The sequence below is a fragment of the Dipteris shenzhenensis genome, chromosome 22 (assembly GCF_047967505.1).
Source record: "Dipteris shenzhenensis isolate YYH24624 ecotype China chromosome 22, Dip_SZ_1.0, whole genome shotgun sequence".
Classification (NCBI taxonomy): Eukaryota; Viridiplantae; Streptophyta; class Polypodiopsida; order Gleicheniales; family Dipteridaceae; genus Dipteris; species Dipteris shenzhenensis.
The window spans coordinates 15,405,880-15,426,617 of NC_141617.1; the positions used below are offsets into that span (position 1 = coordinate 15,405,880).

The 20,738-nt window shown below is 43.4% G+C and overlaps 1 protein-coding gene and 1 pseudogene across 1 annotated transcript in view; both read left to right on the top strand.

Moving 5' to 3' along the window:
• LOC147887792 (uncharacterized) overlaps positions 1 to 20,738 on the top strand; it is a 52,190-nt gene that overhangs the window by 21,861 nt on the left and 9,591 nt on the right. The window contains exon 2 of the mRNA XM_087393219.1: positions 12,669 to 12,827. Within this exon, the coding sequence (XP_087249345.1) occupies positions 12,669 to 12,827 (159 nt within the window). The remainder of the gene's footprint in view (positions 1 to 12,668; positions 12,828 to 20,738) is intronic.
• LOC147887793 (uncharacterized) lies at positions 18,510 to 19,676 on the top strand (annotated as a pseudogene).

Here is a 20,738-nt window from a genome sequence, read left to right on the forward strand (position 1 = left end):
GATTGCACGTTTTTAAAATATTTATATGGATACCGCCACACTTCCACGATTCATGTTACAAAACGACTATGAGATTGACAAGCAAACTTTGCAACCTCAGAAGCACAAAAAATGGCCAATACTAGTGAGTCACTATCTCAGAAGAAGCGATTACACCATCTTCACATCGACTTAGAAGAACAATATGCTCCAGCACAAAAAAGACGAAAGGATACGGTGCTGAATACTCAACAGCGGGAAAATATGAGAAGAGAAGGGCTTCAACATATTGACTTATGGTGGGATGGAAGCATATATCCAAAATGTCAAGTAAAAAACTCTACACCTCCATTTGTCAATCCCACCACATTACTGAGGTTTGCCGGCGATGGACAAAATGGACTTCTTGGTTATATTTCAGTGCAGTCTGCATTTGCAGAAACGTATAAAATGATGTACCTACAAGAAAAGGGAGCCAGGATGCAGGAGAGCCATTCGTGCAAAATTGGAGCAACAGTTGCAGAATAAAATTGAGGAGCATTCAAAGAGTAAAAAAGAGTTGACAAGAGCAAGAAAGAAGAGAACCGTGCTTGGAGACAGACTACGAAGTAGGAAGATTAAAAACATTACAAATTTGAAGGTTGGGACTGGTGGATGCAAGCGAAGAATTCAGGAAGCAAGGTTAGATTGAAATTTAATATTTTGTATACTCAAAAAGGCTCTCAAATGACTATATCTATTTCGTCCATTACCGCAAAACAAGAATGGAGGTGTTGAATGATATAGGCATATAATGTTGTTACTATAGGAAATTATTGGAGCGTGCAAAAGAAAATATAGATCCGAACCTTCTTCGTGTTAAACAAATGAAAGGATTGCTTTCTTGTAGTGTGGCAAAAGGTTTGATTGAGGAAAAAAAATACAAAACGCTCAAACGCAATGTTGTAGAGGACTTTGTATCCAATAATGAAGTTGATGGCACTACAATCCAAGAGGCTCTTGATGTTAGTGGAGTTAGCAGGAAGGGATATAGTTTGATTTTCCATGCGATATCCTCAACTTTGAAAGATCAAAGGATTAAACAAGTTTTACTGCCAAATCCAGCAACCGTGTGGAGGATAAGAGGTCATTTGAATGAAAGTATAGATGAGTTTATTGGGCAATATATCCATATTAAAGAAATATTTCATGGTGGCAAAGGAACCACTGTGTATGACCCTTGGAACAATATATTTGTAGATCTACAACAACTTCAAAGAAGAATGGTCGAGTTTTATGGAATAACATTTGAGGAGTGCAAAGGCATTTTGAAATTTGTTATCAAACTGGATGAGTGTGAGGTTGTAAAGGAAAAGAAAATGGAAAGGGTTACTATTACATTGATGAATGGAGCACTTAATACATCATTGACTGAAGCGAGTTCGAAGTATTTTAGTGTGCAGTCGGAGAAACACATATGGTGGTTAGGCTCGTTCCAGGTATGATCATTTTTTGTTTCGTACTTAATTTTGGTCATTGTTTTCAAATCTGTTATAGTAAGACTTTTGTTTTCTATAATCTGGCAAGTAAAGACAGAAGACCATGAAACACTAGATTGGGTGTTTTCCACACGGAAATACCAAGAATAATCAAAAGACAAGTGCAAGGCGAGAATCTCCATGTTGTAGGAAAAGGTGATTTTCAAGTAGAGTGGCACATGGCGGGGGATCTTAAAACACTTAAGTGTATGTATATCGTTAGTAAAGGAGACAACTCAAAGTCTCCTTGTCTTTACTGCAAAGAATCAGCTCAAGTAATGGATTCCAAATGGTGGAAGAGAGCACCTAATAGAGATAAAGTTGACCCTGACTTCAAGGCCATTCTGGACGTTCGACTATGTAATGTTCACATCTGCACATTGCATGGTCTATGTCGAATTATTGAGATATTGGTATTTTTGTATATTGGATTTGCTTGGAAACTCCGTCCCGAAAAAAATAGAAAGGATGCTCTTCAAGCATTGGAAAAAGTGTTATCCGATATAGGTCTGCATGGAGGAGATGTTCAAATCACAAAGGATTTTAAAGAGTCTACCAATGGCAAGGAGGTACCAATCAAGCCCTCTATTGGTGGTGTTAAGGCAAGAAGATTCTTGTCTCGACCCAAACACAGTAAGCAAGTAAGGCAAGGTAGAACAGTTTCAAAGATTAATTATGGACCGTGGAAGCAAGTCCATAATGCCGTGAAAGATCATGAGGCAGATGGGGAAGCACGAAATGTGAAGGCAGAGGTGTGGAGGTCTCTTGATCAACTCTTCATGTTCTGTGACAAAGTAACATGGACAAAGAGTGATTACAAGAACTTTGAAGAGGCAATTAAACATTTTGGGAAGTCAATGAAAGATGCGTGGACAGCCTGCAATATAACTCACTACATGGTAAGGTTCTGTCTTCTTCTTCTTTTAAGTTGTCCATGGCTGGACTCTCCTTGCATAAACTCAATCCATATTGTATTTTGTTGTAAGGACAGAGAAATCACTGTAGGAATGCACCAGCATGTCAATCCAAGTATTTGCAGGAAAACGTGATTTCGAGCTGTTAGGCATTTTAAACTGTCCATGTCGCGTTTTATTGCAAATTTGTATATGTTGCTTCAGCCACCCCTGTCCATGGCTGTACTCTCCTTGCATAGACTCAGTCCATATTGTATTTAGTTGTAAAGACAGAGAAATCACTGTAGAAACGCACTAGCATGTCAATTCAGGTATTTGCTTCATCCGCCCCTGTCGTTGTGGATTTCTGTCTTTCTCCAGTCAAATCCTAGAATGATCTACCAGACTCTTGGACAGTGAGAGTTGGATATGTAGCAAGAAGAGGGGAGCTGAGTAAAAATATTCATAGGAATCTGTCTAGAAGGGGTGATTAGAGATTATTGTTGCAAATATCTGGGACGTTCTATGAGATTATTGGACAGCAGGACTAGGACATGTGACAAGAAATGCTGGAGCTTAGTGGAAAATGGGATATGGGATGTGGTGGATGGAAATTACCCAGATATCTGGACATCAAGAAGTCTATGGATGGCAGAAATATATATCAAAAAAACATCGAAAAGAATCTAGAACTCTGACCTTTCTTTTCCTGTGAATCTCCTGCTCTCTCCCAAACTTGAGCTGCAGCCTTGGTAACCTGGAGCTTGGGCAGTGGTAGTAGTCTTCAGGCAGGTTTCAGGCAGGTTGCAGCCTGGATGGAGTGTGGTGGGTAGGAAGGGATTCGAGAGGGAAGGAAAAGGATGATGGGAGGGTGTTGGCAGGGATGAAAGATTGGGAGGCAGGGGAGGGAAGAGTGGTTATGGAACTGATTATGAAATCATGAATGGCACAAGTTCCAAGGCAAAAAGTGTCCCTTTCACATGTGCCAAGTTTCAAACTCCAAGAGATCTGGGTTCCATTCACACGTGTGAAAAGACAACTCCATTCCACACGTGTGGGATTTCCCTCCTGTTAAATCTATCCTGTCTCGACTCTCCAATCTCAGCTCTCTTGCCTCCCTACCTCCCTACTCTGCAACATCAGCATCCTGACCAGCAGCACAGGTTAATCCCCAGCATAGGGTACTCATCAGCAGCACAGCACATTCACAGATAGCTTCCAGGTCAGTATTTATGGGTTCTTCCTTCAGTCTCTGCAATCTTCTTGCCTTCCATAGACACAATCCATCTTGCATGGACATGCAAACACATTGAAATGACTGAAGGCATGTTCCAGCACGCTGCCTCATGAATTTGCAGAAAAATGCGAGGAGAAGGCTTTAGGAATTTCAAACAGCCGAAATCGCGTTTTGTTGCAAATATTAAACTGTTGCTTCATCCACCCCTGTCATTGTGGTTTTGTGTCATGGCTGTACTCTCCTTGCATAGACTCAATCCATATTTTATTTAGTTGTAAATACAGAGAAATCAATGTAGGAATGCATATCTTCAAGTGTGATAATTGCATGTGAGTGTAAAACTGTACTTATGGGTTATTCTTTTAGTCTGTGCACACTTCTTGCCTTCCATAGACTCAATCCATCTTGCATGGACATGCAAACACCTTGAAATGACTGAAGGCATATTCCAGCATGCTGCCTCATGAATTTGCAGGAAAATGCGAGGAGAAGGCTTTAGGAATTTCAAACAGCCGAAATCGCGTTTTGTTGCAAATATTGAACTGTTGCTTCATCCACCCCTGTCATTCTAGTTTTGTGACTTTCATAGTTGTCCATGGCTGTACTCTCCTTGCATAGACTCAATTCATATTGTATTTAGTTGTAAAGACAGAGAAATTACTGTAGGAATGCACCAGCATGTCACTTCAGGTATTTGCAAGAAAACACGATTTCGAGCTGTTAGGAATTTCAAACTGTCCATATCGCGTTTTATTGCAAAATTGTCAATGTCGCTTCATCCACCCCTGTCATTGTCTTTTTGTGTTATACCATGTTCTCCATGGCTGTAATCTCTTTCCATTGCTTTGTATGCAGTTTGTCAGAGTGATGGCAAGAACCAAGTCAACTGCAAGAAAAGCTGGCAAAGGGCCAGGGCTTGTAGCAACAGCAGTTGGGACAGGTACCAAGAAATTTAGTGTGCCTCCAAAGGGAAGAAGTGCACATGGCAGGAAGGGTAAGCCAATGAGCCTGCTCCAGCAAAAGACCAAGAGATTGAAACATGGTGTAGGTGTGCTAAGGGAGATCAGGAAGCAACAGAAAGCTATAGGCTTTGGAATCCCCAAGGCACCTTTTTAAAGACTGGTGAAAGACATATGTGATAGTTGGGACCTTGGGTTCAGGTTGAACAGGACTGTCATTCTTTCCTTACATGAAATGGCAGAGGATTACTCGGAAAAATATTTTGAAGATGCAATGCTAGTAGCAGCCCATGCTCACAAGGTAACTCTGATGGTCAAAGACTTCAACACTTTGTCCAGAGTGAGATGGAGGTATGGCAAGCTTGTTCATCTTGTGAAATGGCAGGACATAAAAAGAACACCAGAGGGAAGGCTGCTTATGAGGAGTCACTGAAGTAGCAAATAAAAGAATCAAAACCTGTTATAGATGTGGAGAGTGGAAAGAGGGAGCTGCAGATATAAAGAAGGTTGTAGGAGCTGGGCCCTAATATAGTTAGAATCTTTTCTGCCTCATGACCACTACTCTTGGGTTTCTTCTCCGTCCCTGATACCACACTACAATGATTCTTGTGCATGAACCACAACTTGGTCGACAACTACCAACTGGGGAAGTTTCGACCGTCGAATTTTATAATGGCCGCCTCGGATTTCTCTTTCTTCATAAACTCCATCATGAACTGTTTCACTTACGAAAGCAAGATTACACCCTTGCCAGACAGCAGGCCTTCTCAACTATAAGGCCCTGATACAACTGTAGGGTAGCTACCACATGGCAACCTACCATTGGATGTGCCAAGTACGAGGGGGTCCCATGCCGTCGCCTCCTACCCACGCATAGCCTCCTTCAACCCCCATATTGAGGATGAAACTTCAGTGAATGATTTTGAGTTGACAAAACCATGCTTGGCAGCATTGGCTCATAAGAATGAGTATTGCTCAGATACTATAATTCTTGCAATGCTCTAGTAAGTGTCTATTATTTTGCATTTGTTTGCAAAACAATCCTCCTTGTACTTGCTTTATACTCTACCCTAATTATTTTTTGGTCCCATGCAGCATGATGAGAAGCTGGCTTCACCACTCTGTACAACATACAGTTCATATTATTGATCCTGCCATTTCTACCAAGTTAAAAGATGCAAAGGAAACTCCCATCTGTATTTTCAAGTCATTCAGACACTGCAATTTTGAAGTTATCAATGTTTTGCTACTTTCATAGCATAACAGGTATGTGGGTAATTGCTTCTTTTGGGATTCTTCTTTAAGATTGAGAACTCTTGTAGCCTTTGATTTCTTAATGCTTTTTTCCTTACGCAGTGACAACTGCAGTTTTCTTTCTATTGACATCCAGCAAAAGCAATGCTTTATATTCAACTCTCTTAAAAACACACACAAAGAGCCAAAATCGTAAGTGGTGTGTGTGCTTTTTTAAACTCCAAACTTCATTATTTTGATTTCATCCTAACTAAATTATATGTATTGCAATTGTATTAGAAGACTTCTAGATGAATTGGATCACTGTCCTCCTAATGTCTCTTTTGGATTCAATAGAGCCAGTAAATCTAGAGTGTTAACAGTTTCTAACATATCTTTTCAATTGTACAGACATCACAATAAGATGATTCAAGTAGCTGCGGATGGAGAGTGCTGATCAGTGCTAAATATCTACTTTCAAGCTATTTTGAGATAGGACAGCCAGACCTTGTAAGAAAAAATAATTTTCATTTAGATTCAAGATAATTGATAGTGGTACAAAGTGTTATAAATCATCATATGCCATTGCAGATGAGAGAAAATAGCTTCAGTTGAAACTATGTATATAATTTCAGAGCTGATACAATTTGAAAGTTTTTGAGCTATGCCTTCCCCAAACATATTGTACCAGCTACTGTCGAGTTGGGTGAGAGCTCTAAAGTCCGAGAAGGTGTCATACACCTTGATGAGACAGATGAAGCTGATGTGGTGCCACAGGAACAAGGACCTAGTGTTGATGAGGAGAAGCCACATGAACAAGGACTTGCTGCTGATGTTGTTGAGGAGAAGATGGAGCAGCAGCAAACAAATGCTCTAGGGATAGTAGAGGAGACAATGGAGCAGCACCAAGATATTGTACAGGATAGGATGGAGCAGCAGAAAACAGATTCTTCAAAAATTGATGATATAGAGAGCTCGGACCATGTAGAGCAGTCTCTGGATCAAGCTGTAGATAAATAAAAAATGGTTGTCAAGAATATGTTCTACATGTATAATTAAACACTTCTATACAAAATTTTACTTTATTGAATACAATATCTTTGTTTATGGAGTCTGTGTTATCTCAATTTTTAAATTTTCAATGTCTTTGCATTTATTGAACTCTCTCTTCTTTTGAGCACATGCAAAAAAGCAATATGAATCAATAGGGTAAAGTAAACTAATAGCAATGCTTAATGAGATTAGGATAAATCAGATGGTGTACCTTTTTATTGTTGTAAATAAATAAAAAGTCCTTTGAAATAGAATCTTCTGTCTCAAACAGAATGTCATTGCGCAATTGAGCTAGGGAGCAACATTCTCTTAATGAGATATTAACTAGCACATCACCATTCTCAACAACATCAATATCAAGACGTTTATTTTCTGCACCAAAAGAATCTTCATCTTGATCCATTGGGACTAGTTTTGTGCCTAGTTTTGGACTGCGCTTATAATAAAAAGAAAAAATAAAATTTTGTGATGCAACCATGTATTTTAGTTGCATAGAAGGTTGGACAACCTCACAAAATACTGAACTACATGTCTTCTTATCCCAACCTTCTGTGCAAATGAAGTACATGGTTGCATCTCAAAATTTTATTTTTTCTTTTTATTATAAGCGCAGTCGAATGCTAGGCACAAAACTAGTCCCAATGGATCAAGATGAAGATTCTTTTGGTGCAGAAAATAAACTTCTTGATATTGATGTTGTTGAGAATGGTGATGTGCTAGTTAATATCTCATTAAGAGAATGCTGCTCCCTAGCTCAATTGCGCAATGACATTCTGTTTGAGACAGAAGATTCTATTTCAAAGGACTTTTTATTAATCTACAACAATAAAAAGGTACACCATCTGATTTATCCTAATCTCATTAAGATCTCATTAAGCACTGCTGTTAGTTTACTTTATTCTATTGATTCATATTGCTTTTTTGCAGGTGCTCAAAAGAAGAGAGAGTTTAATAAAATGCAAAGATATTGAAAATTTGAAAATTGAGATAACACAGACTTCATAAACAAAGGTATTATATTCAAGAAAGTAAAATTTTGTACAGAAGTGTTTAATTGCACATGTAGAACATATTCTTGATAACCATTTTCTATTTATCTACAGCTTGATCCAGAGGCTGCTCGACATGGTCCAAGCTCTCTGTATCATCATTTTTTGGGGAATCTGTTTTCTGCTGCGCTCCATCCTGTCCTGTACAGTATCTTGGTGCTGCTTCATTGTCTCCTCTACTGCCCTTGGAGCATCTGTTTCCTGCTGCTCCATCTTCTCCTCAACAACATCAGCAGCAGCTTCTTGTTCCTGTGGCTTCTCCTCATCAGCACTAGGTCCTTGTTCCTGTGGCACCACATCAGCTTCATCTGTCTCATCAAGGTGTATGACACCTTCTCGGACTTTAGAGCTCTCACCCAACTGGACAGTAGCTGGTACAATATGTTTGGGGGAGGCATAGCTCAAAAACTTTCAAATTGTATCAGCTCTGAAATTATTTACATAGTTTCAGCTGAAGCTATCTTCTCTCATCTGCAATGGCATATGATGATTTAGAACACTTTGTACTATTATCAATTATCTTGAAGCTAAATGAAAATTATTTTTTCTTACAAGGTCTGGCTGTCCTATCTCAAAATAGCTTGAAAGTAGATATTTGGCACTAATCAGCACTCTCCATCGCAGCTACTTGAATCATCTTGTTGTGGTGTCTGTACAGTTGGAAAGATATGTTAGAAACTGTTAACATTTGAACAAAACAAAATTATTCACTAAGTTCAAAGGCATAGCATGAAATAGACATCAGTAGAGGGATGACTTTTTACCTCTAGATTTACTGGCTCTATTGAATCCAAAAGAGAGACATTAGGAGGACAGTGATCCAATTCATCTAGAAGTCTTCTAATACAATTGCAATACATATAATTTAGTTAGGATGAAATCAAAATAATGAAGTTTGGAGTTTAAAAAAGCACACACACCACTTACGATTTTGGCTCTTTGTGTGTGTTTTTAAGAGAGTTGAATATAAAGCATTGCTTTTGCTGGATGTCAATAGAAAGAAAACTGCAGTTGTCACTGCGTAAGGAAAAAAGCATTAAGAAATCAAAGGCTACAAGAGTTCTCAATCTTAAAGAAGAATCCCAAAAGAAGCAGTCACCCATATACCTGTTATGGTATGGAAGTAGCAAAACATTGATAACTTTAAAATTGCAGTGTCTGAATGACTTGAAAATACAGATGGGAGTTTCCTTTGCATCTTTTAACTTGGTAGAAATGGCAGGATCAATAATATGAACTGTATGCTGTACAGAGGGGTGAAGCCAGCTTCTCATCATACTGCATGGGACCAAAAAATAATTAGGGTAGGGTATAAAGGAGGTACAAGGAGGATTGTTTTGCAAACAAATGTAAAATAATACACTTACTAGAGCATTGCAAGAATGATAGTATCTGAGCAATACTCATTCTTATGAGTCAATGCTGCCAAGCATGGTTTTGTCAACTCAAAATCATTCACTGAAGTTTCATCCTCAATATGGACAACTATATTAGGGTCCCGCTCCTGCAACCTTCTTTGTATCTGCAGCTCCCTCTTTCCACTCTCCACATCTATAATAGATTTTGATTCTTTTATTTGCTGCTTCAGTGACTTCTCATAAGCAGTCTTCCCTCTAGTGTTCTTTCAGTGGGTTACTTCAACAACCTTAACCTCATCTACCTTCGACTTGCTTGTAGGTGGAATTAATAATATGTCTCTCATTTTTATGTCTTGCCATTCCACAAGATGAACAAGCTTGTCATACCTCCATCTCACTCTGGACAAAGTGTTGAAGTCTTTGGCCATCAGAGTCACCCTATGAGCATGGGCTGCTACCAGCATTGCATCTTCAAAATATTTTTCCGAGTAATCTTCTGCCATTTCCTGTAAGGAAAGAATGACAGTTCTGCTCCACCTGAACCCAAGGTGTCAACTATCACATATGTCTTTCACCAGTCTTTGAAAAGGTGCCTTTGGGATTGCAAAGCCTATAGCTTTCTGTTGCTTCCTAATCTCCCTTAGCACACTTGCACCATGTTTTAATCTCTTGTCCTTTTGCTGGAGCAGGCTCATTGGCTTACCCTTCCTGCCATGTGCACCTCTTCTCTTTGGAGGCACACTGAATTTCTTGGTACTTGTCCCAACTGCTGTTGCCACAAGCCCTGGTCCTTTGCCAGCTTTTCTTGCAGTTTACTTGTTTCTTGCCATTACTCTGACAAACTGCATGCAAAGCAATGGAAAGAGATTACAGCCATGGAGAACATGGCATGACACAAAAAGACAATGATAGGGGTGGATGAAGCAACATTGACAAGTTTGCAATAAAACGCGAAGTAGACAGTTAGAAATTCCTAACAGGTCGAAATCGCGTTTTCCTGCAAATAGCTGAAGTGACATGCTGGTGCATTCCTATAGTGATTTCTCTGTCTTTACAACTAAATACAATATGAATTGAGTCTATGCAAGGAGAGTACAGCCATGGACAACTATGAAAGTCACAAAACTAGAATGACAGGGGTGGATGAAGCAATAGTTCAATATTTGCAACAAAACGCGATTTTGGTTGTTTGAAATTCCTAAAGCCTTCTCCTCGCATTTTTCTGCAAATTCATGAGACAGAATTCTGGAATATGCCTTCAGTCATTTCAAGGTGTTTGCATGTCCATGCAAGATGGATTGAGTCTATGAAAGGCAAGAAGTGTGCTCAGACTGAAAGAAGAACCCATAAGTACAGTTTTATCCTCACATGCAATTATCACACTTGGAGATCTGCATGCCTACAGTGATTTCTCTGTCTTTAGAACTAAATAAAATATGGATTGAGTCTATGCAAGGAGAGTCCCTCGATGTACCATGTAGCCCAGGCATGACTTACGCGGGGGCAGAGTGCTTTGGCTCGGCTAGAGCGATATTGCTTGCAGGCACACTTTCAGTATCCACTAACGAAGGGCTGACTTTTTGATATGCTATTGCAGCCGACTGCCATGCATGCATCACCCTTCTGGGGATGCGATCTCCTGAGGACCGAGTGGAGGAGATTTGAGTGGTTACAGGTGATACGGGGTGCAGGACGATTCGGTGTAAGCACTTAGTCCCACATGAGATAGTACAAGTAGAGTTCGCCAGGACACCTGTCCTAGTTGATGCCATCTTTCAGACATAGGAGACAGACACATGGTATGCACGTATATCTGCATGGATTGCCAGGTTTAGTATCCAAATGGACAGACGTCCTCCCTTTCGATAGTATGGATCCTCCTCTTGAGTCGATCCCATGAGATGAGATGATTAGATCTCCTCCAGCTCCATACATCTCGGACTTTAGGAGGGGAGACCAGGAGCTCCCCACTCACGATCCAGTTCTACTGCAACTACTTTTTGAGAGTATTGGAGGAGGGATTCATCATCAGATCCTAGTATCTCGAGGACAGAGGAGTCTCACATGCAACCGATGCGGATTTCGTCCCATCAGCTGAGGATTGAGGTGGGGAGAGCCGCAGGTATACCCTGAGAGCAGCGGATTTGCATGCTATGTACGATGGGGGTGGTTGAGACAGAGGAGCATTTTCTTTGTGGTTGCCCAGCCTACTAGGAGATCCGAGGGCGCTACCAATGTCTCTACCTAGAGGAGAGTGGCTTCGGTCCACTATCACGACTAGGTATGCATTGGGCTCTATTTGATGGAGGTGTGCCCGCACAGGGTGACACTATTGTGGCAAATCAGAGAGCAGCAAGAGGCGGCTAGACTACAAGACATAGAGGTTAACCGGGCACAACGACGCGTCACAGACTTTTATACATTTGAGGCATTTTCAGGACACAGCGGAGTAGAGGAGGAGAAGCTAGCTGATATGAGGCCAGCCTAGATCAACAGAGAGAGCTGACACATTGCTGCTGAGAGAGGGACGTAGAGACCATGCGCGAGACAAAGAGTGCCCAGAGCACATTCTATTGAGGTCCGACCTATCACAACGTTCCTCGAGGGGGACCGATAGAGACAAGGGGTCACTTTTGACATAGCCTAGAGAGTTGAGAGATCGAGGAGACCGCGCCCCCCACCACATAGTTTTTGCATTTTGCATTAGTATGGATGCTTGTTTAGTAGCTCCACCCTCATTGCTTGCTTGTACTAGGATTTTCACAGTCTCATAGACCCATCATTCTTCCGCTTTCTTTCTTTCTTTCTCGTTTGTCTCTCTCTCATTGCTTTACCCTAACTATACCTAAGTAACTTGTGTGTGCACTGCTATAATTTATAAGCATTGGGTCTCTACAACAGGTTCTTGAAAATTTAAATCTTGTAATAGCTTTTCTTAGCTTATAATCTCAATTGATCTTTGTCTATTTTTTTTATGTTAGTTTTATTACTCTGAAACTAGTCTATACTTTTAGTGTTACTGCATTCTGCGCTTGTCGTTTTATCACTTGACAAATATCTAAAATATATAAATTTGGTTGTCTCCACTAAAACTAATAATAGAACGAGCCTTGACTCTTATATTATGTTGTTCCCCTCTTTCTCAATAGATCATCGGATCAATTATTGAAAACTTAGCTGTATATGATTGCATGGCTCTTTATGTTTTGTTGCACTGAAGAGGATAAGCATTTTGTGTATTAAATGTATAGTTCGTTTCAGTCCAATTAGATTCTACGTGCCATGTGTTCACAATTTCGTTTGACAAGTAGTACAATGACAGTCCATGTTGTTATGGAACCATATCATTGCATGGGTTTGGCTGAGTGTTGGGCCAATACACTTCTCAAGCGGTGGATGTGTTGAAGGCTCAAGCAAAAGGGGCGGGTGTTATCTCTAACAAAAGCAATAATTTGGAGGATGCAGAAGCAAGCAAAACTAAAGCTCGACCTTCATCAAAACTCCCCGATGACTTTTTTGATCCTTCCATAAAAAAACATGTTACCTCAGGTAAGCGGATTCAACTATGCTAGTCTACATTTTAACTTGTTAGTCATGGCCCCCTCCTCTATTGAATATTGAATGTGGAAAAAGACACTACTTATTTTCTTTTTTCCTCTTTGGTTGGACAAAAGTTGCAGCTAATTACTTATTTTCTTTTTTCTTGTTTGGTTGGACAAAAGTTGCATCATTAGCTGCATTGAAAACTAAAATTGGAGCCTTTGTGAGTATTACTTGGGCTGTCACTTAGCAAGATCATGTTTTGTTGGTCGGACCTATTGAAGCTCTTGTTATTTGTGGTTACACTCTTCATTTTATCATTTTGGATGACTAGATGGCCCTGTTAACATACCATGCTTTATGATCAATGTCCAAAATAGAAAGAAAGAAAGAAATAAATTTTATTAGAGTCTTGGGAAGACCGATGGGTCTATGAGACTGAAAGAAAACCTGATACAAAGCACAGTAAGGATGGAGCTACTAAACGAGCATCATCACCCGTGCTGAGTCCTAAGTTTGATCATACATAGTCAAATACATTTGGGTGTAACAATGAAAAAGAAAAAGACTGGAGCGGAGTGGAATTCTCCGTATGTCATGTCACCCTGGCTGGTGCGTAGCTGGTGATGGGACGCTGGCGTTTGTCAAGGGGTGCCGTGCATCTCAATCTCTTGGAGGAGGCTCGACGCATGACCAGAGCCACTGTGACTCCTGTGGGACGTGTCCCGGGTCTAAACAATGACGGGAGGTCCCCAGAGTGATCTGTGTGTCCCCTCGATGCCTCGTGTGTCGTGCTGCGCTCGTCAGGTTGGGGTCTCTGTCATGTCTGTGGCTAGAGACTGGACGATCAATATCACTCAATGGAAAAAACTCTATGATCCTGCTTTGAGAGGTGTCTGGTGGTGTGGCGAAGCCCCGTCGCCTCCTTGGATCTCGTAGTACACTGGGCACTTGAAAATAAAATGCTCCTTCGACTCAACCTCCTGACAGTCGCACAATGTGCATATGCGATGCTCCCTAGGGATCCCCTCTGCTCTGACACTCTCTATGCGGAGGCGGTGTGATGATATCCGAAACTGTCCGATGGAGATCCGTAGTGAGTGAGGCATGCGTAGCTCAGTGTACCCCGGTGGTGTGATGAATCCCTTCTCCGAAATACGAAGACAATGATCTCTGTAGAAGCTCAGTTTCACTGGAAGCTCCCTCGGCTCCAACCAGGTCCTAAAGGTGTGTAGCTGCAGGAGATCCTCTCGAATGACTTGGTTGGTGTGTGGCCTGATCGGGATGGTGGGTGGGAGTACCGGGGGGCATTCAAATTGTACTGAAAAGGAGGTATCCTATCGATGTGAAACCCTAGTCTCACAAACCATCTGTGAGTCCGTGAATATCGGCATCGCTCGTCTCCCTCTGCTGTCAACCTCATGGAGGAATCGAGAGCCAACCATGGCAACCTCTGTCTCCCTGATGTGCAGTTCCCATATGATCTAACTCGGTGTAGATATGTGATGGTCTGAAAGGCTGCATGTAGCTGGAGTGGAGAAGCACCAAATGCGGCCTGAATGATATGATGTGGTACAGATGGTTTCCCCTGGATCATCTGTGAGAGCATAAGGATCTGCAGGTGCTCCAACCGTGTCCACTCTATATCTGACATGTCAGGTCCCCAACAAGGGCTGCCATACATACCGGCTGGTCGGACCAAGGAGTCGAAGAGAAGAGCCTTGGTTTGAGGGTCGTGGAAGTGGGAGTGGAAGCACAGTCTCTCTAGCCGAGCCAGTGAGGCGTATCCCCTGCTCAGTCTGGCCTCCATCGTTGGTCTCATCGTGAACACTGGGCCAGATCATGACCTTGGTCTTGCCAAGGTTGACCTCCAAATCATGGAATAAACAAAAAGCTTGCAGTGCATCCAGGTGTCGTTGGAGCCCCTCGGGTGTGGATGACAAGAGTGCCATGTCATCTGCATAAAGAAGAATTCTGATGATGATCATGGCAAGTGAGCAACCGGTCCCTTCGGAAGCCCCCATGAAAGTCTCCAGCTCGTCGATGTAGAGGCCAAACAGGGTTGGTGATAAGGGACAACCCTGTTTGACCCCTATGGTGCTCAAGGTCTCATCTGTCCATCCTATACCTGTCCGAACTCGGCCTGAAACTCTCATAAAGTGCCATGACTGCCCAGATGATCTCCTGGTCAAATCCCAGTGCCTGTAGGCGTGTGATGAGTCGAGCTCGAGGTACTGTGTCAAAGGCTTTGCGGAAATCCACAAAGAAGCAATATACCTTCTCGTTCCATGATCTGGCCTCCTCTATGACACTCTTGAGTGTGAGTATGTGATCCATAGTCCCATGGTCTCGTGTGAAACTGGCCTGATGGCTCTGAGCCCCCTCATCTCTACGGACAAGCTGACCGACACATCCAATACTGCTGCATAGATCTTGGACATCACATGTCCAATCATGATAGTCCTGTAGTTACTCGGGTCCATGGGATCCCCTGCCTTGTGGATGGGGGTGATGGTATTGAGTATCCAAGTGCGGGGGAAGCCAAGGCAAATAGCGTCATTGAATAGCTTTGCTAGGATCGGGGCTAACGTGTCGATCCCATGTGCGATAAACTCAGTGCATAGCCCCTCATGGTCCTTAGCTTGGCCATTGTGCAGTTTTAATGTCGCGTCCTTGACTCCCCCTTTGGTGAACAACGTGCAAGTGGTTGGGCGAGGTGTGTGTATGAGATCTGGAGTAGGCTGGTGTGGGACATCATAAAGATGGCGTGCATGTGTGCCAAACTCTCTTGTTGGTGAGGGGTGATGGAGACCTACACTCAAGGAATCTCCATCAAAAAGCCTGTTGATGTACAAGATATTCAGTAGTAGCTCCTCATTTCGACGAAGAAATGCTTGCTTCTTCTGACGTACGAGACGTCGTTACTTGCGTACCGTGTCTGGTGTGTTCGGGAGGTGACTTTCAAGTCAGAGTTGTGGGAGAGAAGCCTTGCATTCCGCATCGTACCAGTTGTTGCAGGGTACAGAACCAAGGGATGGTGGTCTAGTGGACTGTGTGGTGTGGGGAAAGACTTGGAGGGCAGCCTCATGGAGTGTGCAACTAAGCAGGGCAGCTTGGTCCTCTATGAGTGGTATGTGATCGATGTAGGTTAGGAGTCTATTAAGGCGTCCAGAGTAGGCAGGGGAGAGGCTGTGATCAAAGTGTATGTCGTGGTAGGTGTCGTGCATCATATGTGGTGTGTGTGGTGTGGCTAAGTGTGAGGTGCCGATAGTGAAGAATAGGTATGTGTGATCAGCTCCTGGAGGGAGTGGTGCTACGGTGAAGTCAGTGATACGTGAGGTGAAGGTAGGGGATTCCATGATGTAATCAACTACACTAGTGCCCCCTCCATGTGTGGAAGCAAGTAAAACCACTTGAGGAAGGCCATAGGTTAAGCCCGTTGTAGATGATGAGATCATGCATCCTGCCCAAGTCAAGGAGCGCGTGTCCATATGGTGTAACAGGCCCGTGTCGGTCCGATGTGATCCTGGTCATATCTACTCCTTCTAGATCCATGTCTGGTAGCATGATAGAGTCGTCTCGGAAGTCCAAGAGTGGTGCTTGGTGCGTGCTCGTCCTGGCGTTAAAGTCTCCAACAAGGAGAACTTCTTTGCGAGCTGAAAGGTCCTGGATATCCGGATGTAAGGGTGCATATGGCGGTGTCTCACCCTCACCCTCCTCTCGCGCAACTCTGGCAAAGTGGGATGTGTCTGGCGGGAAGTAGCATACTACTATGAAAAGGTCACGAGTGGTCGTGTGTCGGATCTGGATTCACATGAATCGGGAGTGTGCGTCCTTCCTCTCAACGGAGATGGCTCCAACGAGGGAAGACCTGTACAATACTGCGACCCCGCTTGATCCTCGAACTCCTCCTGTATCCCTCATCTCATCCCTGAAGGCTGACTCCCATGTGTAGGCACTGACTATCGGTAGTGGATGCTCTGGGCTCTGGTGTGTCACCGTGTAAAAGACTATGTCTTGTCCTGTGTAAGATTTTGAGAAGTTCCCTGGGTCTGACCATAAGGTACCATTACAGTTCCAAATGGCGTAGTCTAGGGTCTCAGAAACCTGAGTCACATAGGCCCCGTTCCCCTGGGGGGCACGGGTGGGAGCCTGACAAATGCCGGTCAACAACCTACCATCTCGGACCATGGCCCATTTCTCGTCCTTGCGGGCAACATCCCGTTGTTGGAGAAGAACTCGTCGCTCCTCAATCTGTAGTGGTGTCAAATCCTCATCCATGGACAGGGTGGGGTGCTCTCGTAGAGCGGCTCTACGTCAGAGTGTCGCTAGTCGAGCATGTGAATCTCTGAAGCGGATGACTAGGGACTACTCTCGGTTGGGGTCTCTCCCAACACGCCATGCTCCCTCTATGTCGTGGTCGGGGAGCCCCATGGTGGTGGTCACAAGGGCGATCGCCTCCTCCATGGGCGTTGTCGTGGTGCTGGTGCTGTCTCGCGTGATCCCTCATATCCGGATGTTGAGGACCTTCGAAGCCCTCTGCTGTTGCTCCTATATGGCGGTTGAAATGGTTGCCTTTGCGGGCTCCCGTTTTGCCGCATCCACCCATCTAGTCGTCTTTGTTATAGCTGACTGTATTGTGCCTATCTCTGTGACTGGGGTCCCTCTAGGCACTGCTCTCAGGGTCCTAGGCCCCTCTCGAAGCTGTGTGATGTCGTGTCTGAGCCCCTGGATAAGGGTGCCCTGCTCGTGTATAATGCGGGCCTACTCCTAGGTGTAGCGAGCCTGCTCATGAGCGTAATGTGTCAGATTTGCCTGGTGAGCCCGGATGCTGTGTATCTCAGCCAATAGAGAGTCCCAAGCATCTGGTGGGGGCCTAAGAAATCCTGTTCTGGGTGGGAACTGGATCTCGAGAGGGGTTGGAATGAAGGTGGGCTGCTGAGGTTGTACTGAGGGTGGGGACAACGTGATCTGGGCGGGGGAGTGGTGTGTAGGAGTAGCGAGGCTGGACGAGGCGATGAAGGGTTGCTGACTCTGAGAGGTAGAGTGCTGTTCTACATCGCTTTTTGCAAGCAAGAAGATGCCTCGAAAAGGTAGTGGGTTGTGGAGCAATGTCACCTTCAATTCCTCTGGTGCACACTATGATAAGTGTGGCATAGGCAAGTGGACCTGCAACTTTTGTGCTGAGCCGCATCATGTGACATTTCAGAGATTGCAGGCTCACTTTTCTCGAGCAAAGGGCTTTGGTATTGGCCCTTGTTCTTGTGTGCCAAAGGAGGTGTATGATGGCTTGAAGGCTTGGAAAGCTAAAATGCTAGGGATTCCAATTGATAGAGTCAATGCATGGGATGAGCCTGAATTAAATATCTCAGCTATTCCAGCATCAATGAGGGAGGAGAATGACATTTTGCAAATGTCGCAGTCTTTAGGCTCCACGCCCACAGCTAAAAGAAGTGCCATTCCCTTGTTTAAGTGAGGAGATATGAAGGCAGCCATGCAAAAGGCAGCTATAAGGAGGCAACTAGAGAGGTAACAAAGTTATTTGTGCAATGTGCATTGTCTTTCAATATTACTTGAACTGCTCGTTGGAAGTCTGCTACGCGAGCTATCTCGCATATTGGGTGTGAGTGGGAGGGTCTGAGCTATGAGACATTGTGTACAAAAGAGCTTCGCCATGAGAAATAAGCATTGATGAGAGAGCTAGAGCCTCTGAAGGGAACATGGCAGAAGTATGGTTGCACCTTGCTATGTGATGGCTGGTCAGATGTGAGGAAAAGAAATGTCTACAACATTCTAGTTTCCTCTTGCAAAGGAATGATGTTCCTTCGTGCTATAGATGCATCAGCTTCAGGGACAGTGGTGATAGGTGCATATATATGGTCTCATTTGCACACAGCTATTCTTGAGATTGGTGTAGCAAATGTGGTGCAGGTGATCACAGATAATGGCTCCAATCGTGTGTCCATGGGAAGGATGCTTGAGGATGAGTTTCCCACTATTGTTTGGACACCATGTGCTTCTCATAGTTTGGATCTTGCCATTGAGGACATGGCAAAGTTGCCTTGGGTTTCTCAGATATTCTATAAAGCTTTGAGCATGGTAAATTTTGTAACCAAAAGACCCAAGGTCTTGAGCATGTTCAGGGAAAATAGTGACCTCGACCTTCTAAAGCCCTCGAAGACACGGTTTGCTTATATATGTTCATAATGTTGGAGAGGGTTGTTCGAGTGCGGCATGGCTTGCTGCGTATAGTTGTTTCCCGTGACTGGCAGCAATGGGGGGATAGGAATGAGCCCAAAGCAAGTGGTTTCAGCCGCATGGTCATGAGAGATGCATGGTGGGAGGAGGCTGCAGCTCTAGTGAAGACAATGAACCCCATGTACATCGTTCTCCTGGAGGGGAGCACCATTGGGCTTCTCTATGAGTTCATGGACAAAGTGGGGGAAGCCCTTGATGTGTGCACTCACCTATCTGCAGAGAGGTATCCCGTACTTATGAGTCATCCTTTGAAGTTTAGCATTTTTCCAATTAGCAAAGTGGCCTATGTTTTCATTTTTTCTAAACATCATCGGTTTTGCCTTTTGATTCATAATTTCTTATGAAGGACTCAAGACCTTGATTCATAATTTATTATGAAGGATTCAAGACCTTAAGGAGATCTGGAACATGCGTTGGGATTGGTTTAATAGGCCAATCCATACTGTTGCTCATATCCTTCATCCTCTATGGAGGAATGAGCAGCAATATGTCGACAGAGAATTAGAGGATGGGTGGTCAGCTTATATGAGCAAGATCGTAGGAGATGATGATGATATGCTTTTGAAGCTGGAGAACGATCGTCTTCTTTTCTGCAACTGAAGCGGTGTTTTTGGATCATGCAATGCACAGAGAGAGGAGACTCAGCTAGCAGCAGTTTCTTGGTGGGAAAAATATGGCATTGAGGCACCCCACTTGGTAATACTTAACCCTAGAGGCAATACTTTCTTATTACTTGAAAACATGTGGGTATAGCTCAGCAATTGGAAGCTGCTACTAAACTGTAAAGTCTGAGAATGTCTCTTGTTTTGATTTAGAGACGCATAGCGATGGAGGCTCAATGGGGTAGTCCGTTTGCTCGAGCAATCATAGATTGCAGTGGCAAAAGACCAATCTCTCCAATTGCACAGTGGACAATCTGTTCCTCTTCTTCGTATGGAGTAAGGCCCATGTACTCCAGTTTCTCTCACAAGGTCCAGAGCTACAGTCTTGTGAGCTTATGCATTGGTTGCTACAGCATGCGATGAAGAGCCATTATATCATCAAGATGCATTTCAGAATGATTGTTGGTTGAAGGCTATGGAAGCTGAATTGGATTCTATCCATCAGAATAACACGTCGAAGTTGTGTGATTTGCCTCCTGCCAAGAATGCCATTGGAACTAAGTGGGTTTACAAAATTAAATGGAAAGCTGATGGTTCAGTGGACCGTTACAAAGTCCGTCTTGTTGCTAAGGGCTATGCTAAGCAGCAAGGCATTGACTTTTAGGAGACCTTTGCTCCCACTTCCAAGAGCACTACTATTCGCATTTGTTATTGCCTTTGCTGCCCACTTTCATTGGGAGGTACATCAGCTTGATGATATCAAGACAGCTTTGCTTCATGGGCTATGTTTCCCAACCTCTTGGCTTTGAGGTTGAAGGTTCTGAAAGCACGGTATGCTGCTTGAAAAAATTCCTCTATGGATTGAAGCAGGCATCTCGGGCTTGGTGTTCCAGGATTCATGCTCATTTGCTCATACTTGGCTTTCAGTTAAGCCCTACAGAGGCGACCCTTTACATCCGCAAGCGTGAGACAGATTTGTTGATTTTAGTCGTGTATGTGGATGACATGCTTGTGACTAGATTTTAAGCTTGATTTGCATAAGACATTTGCTATGTCTGAT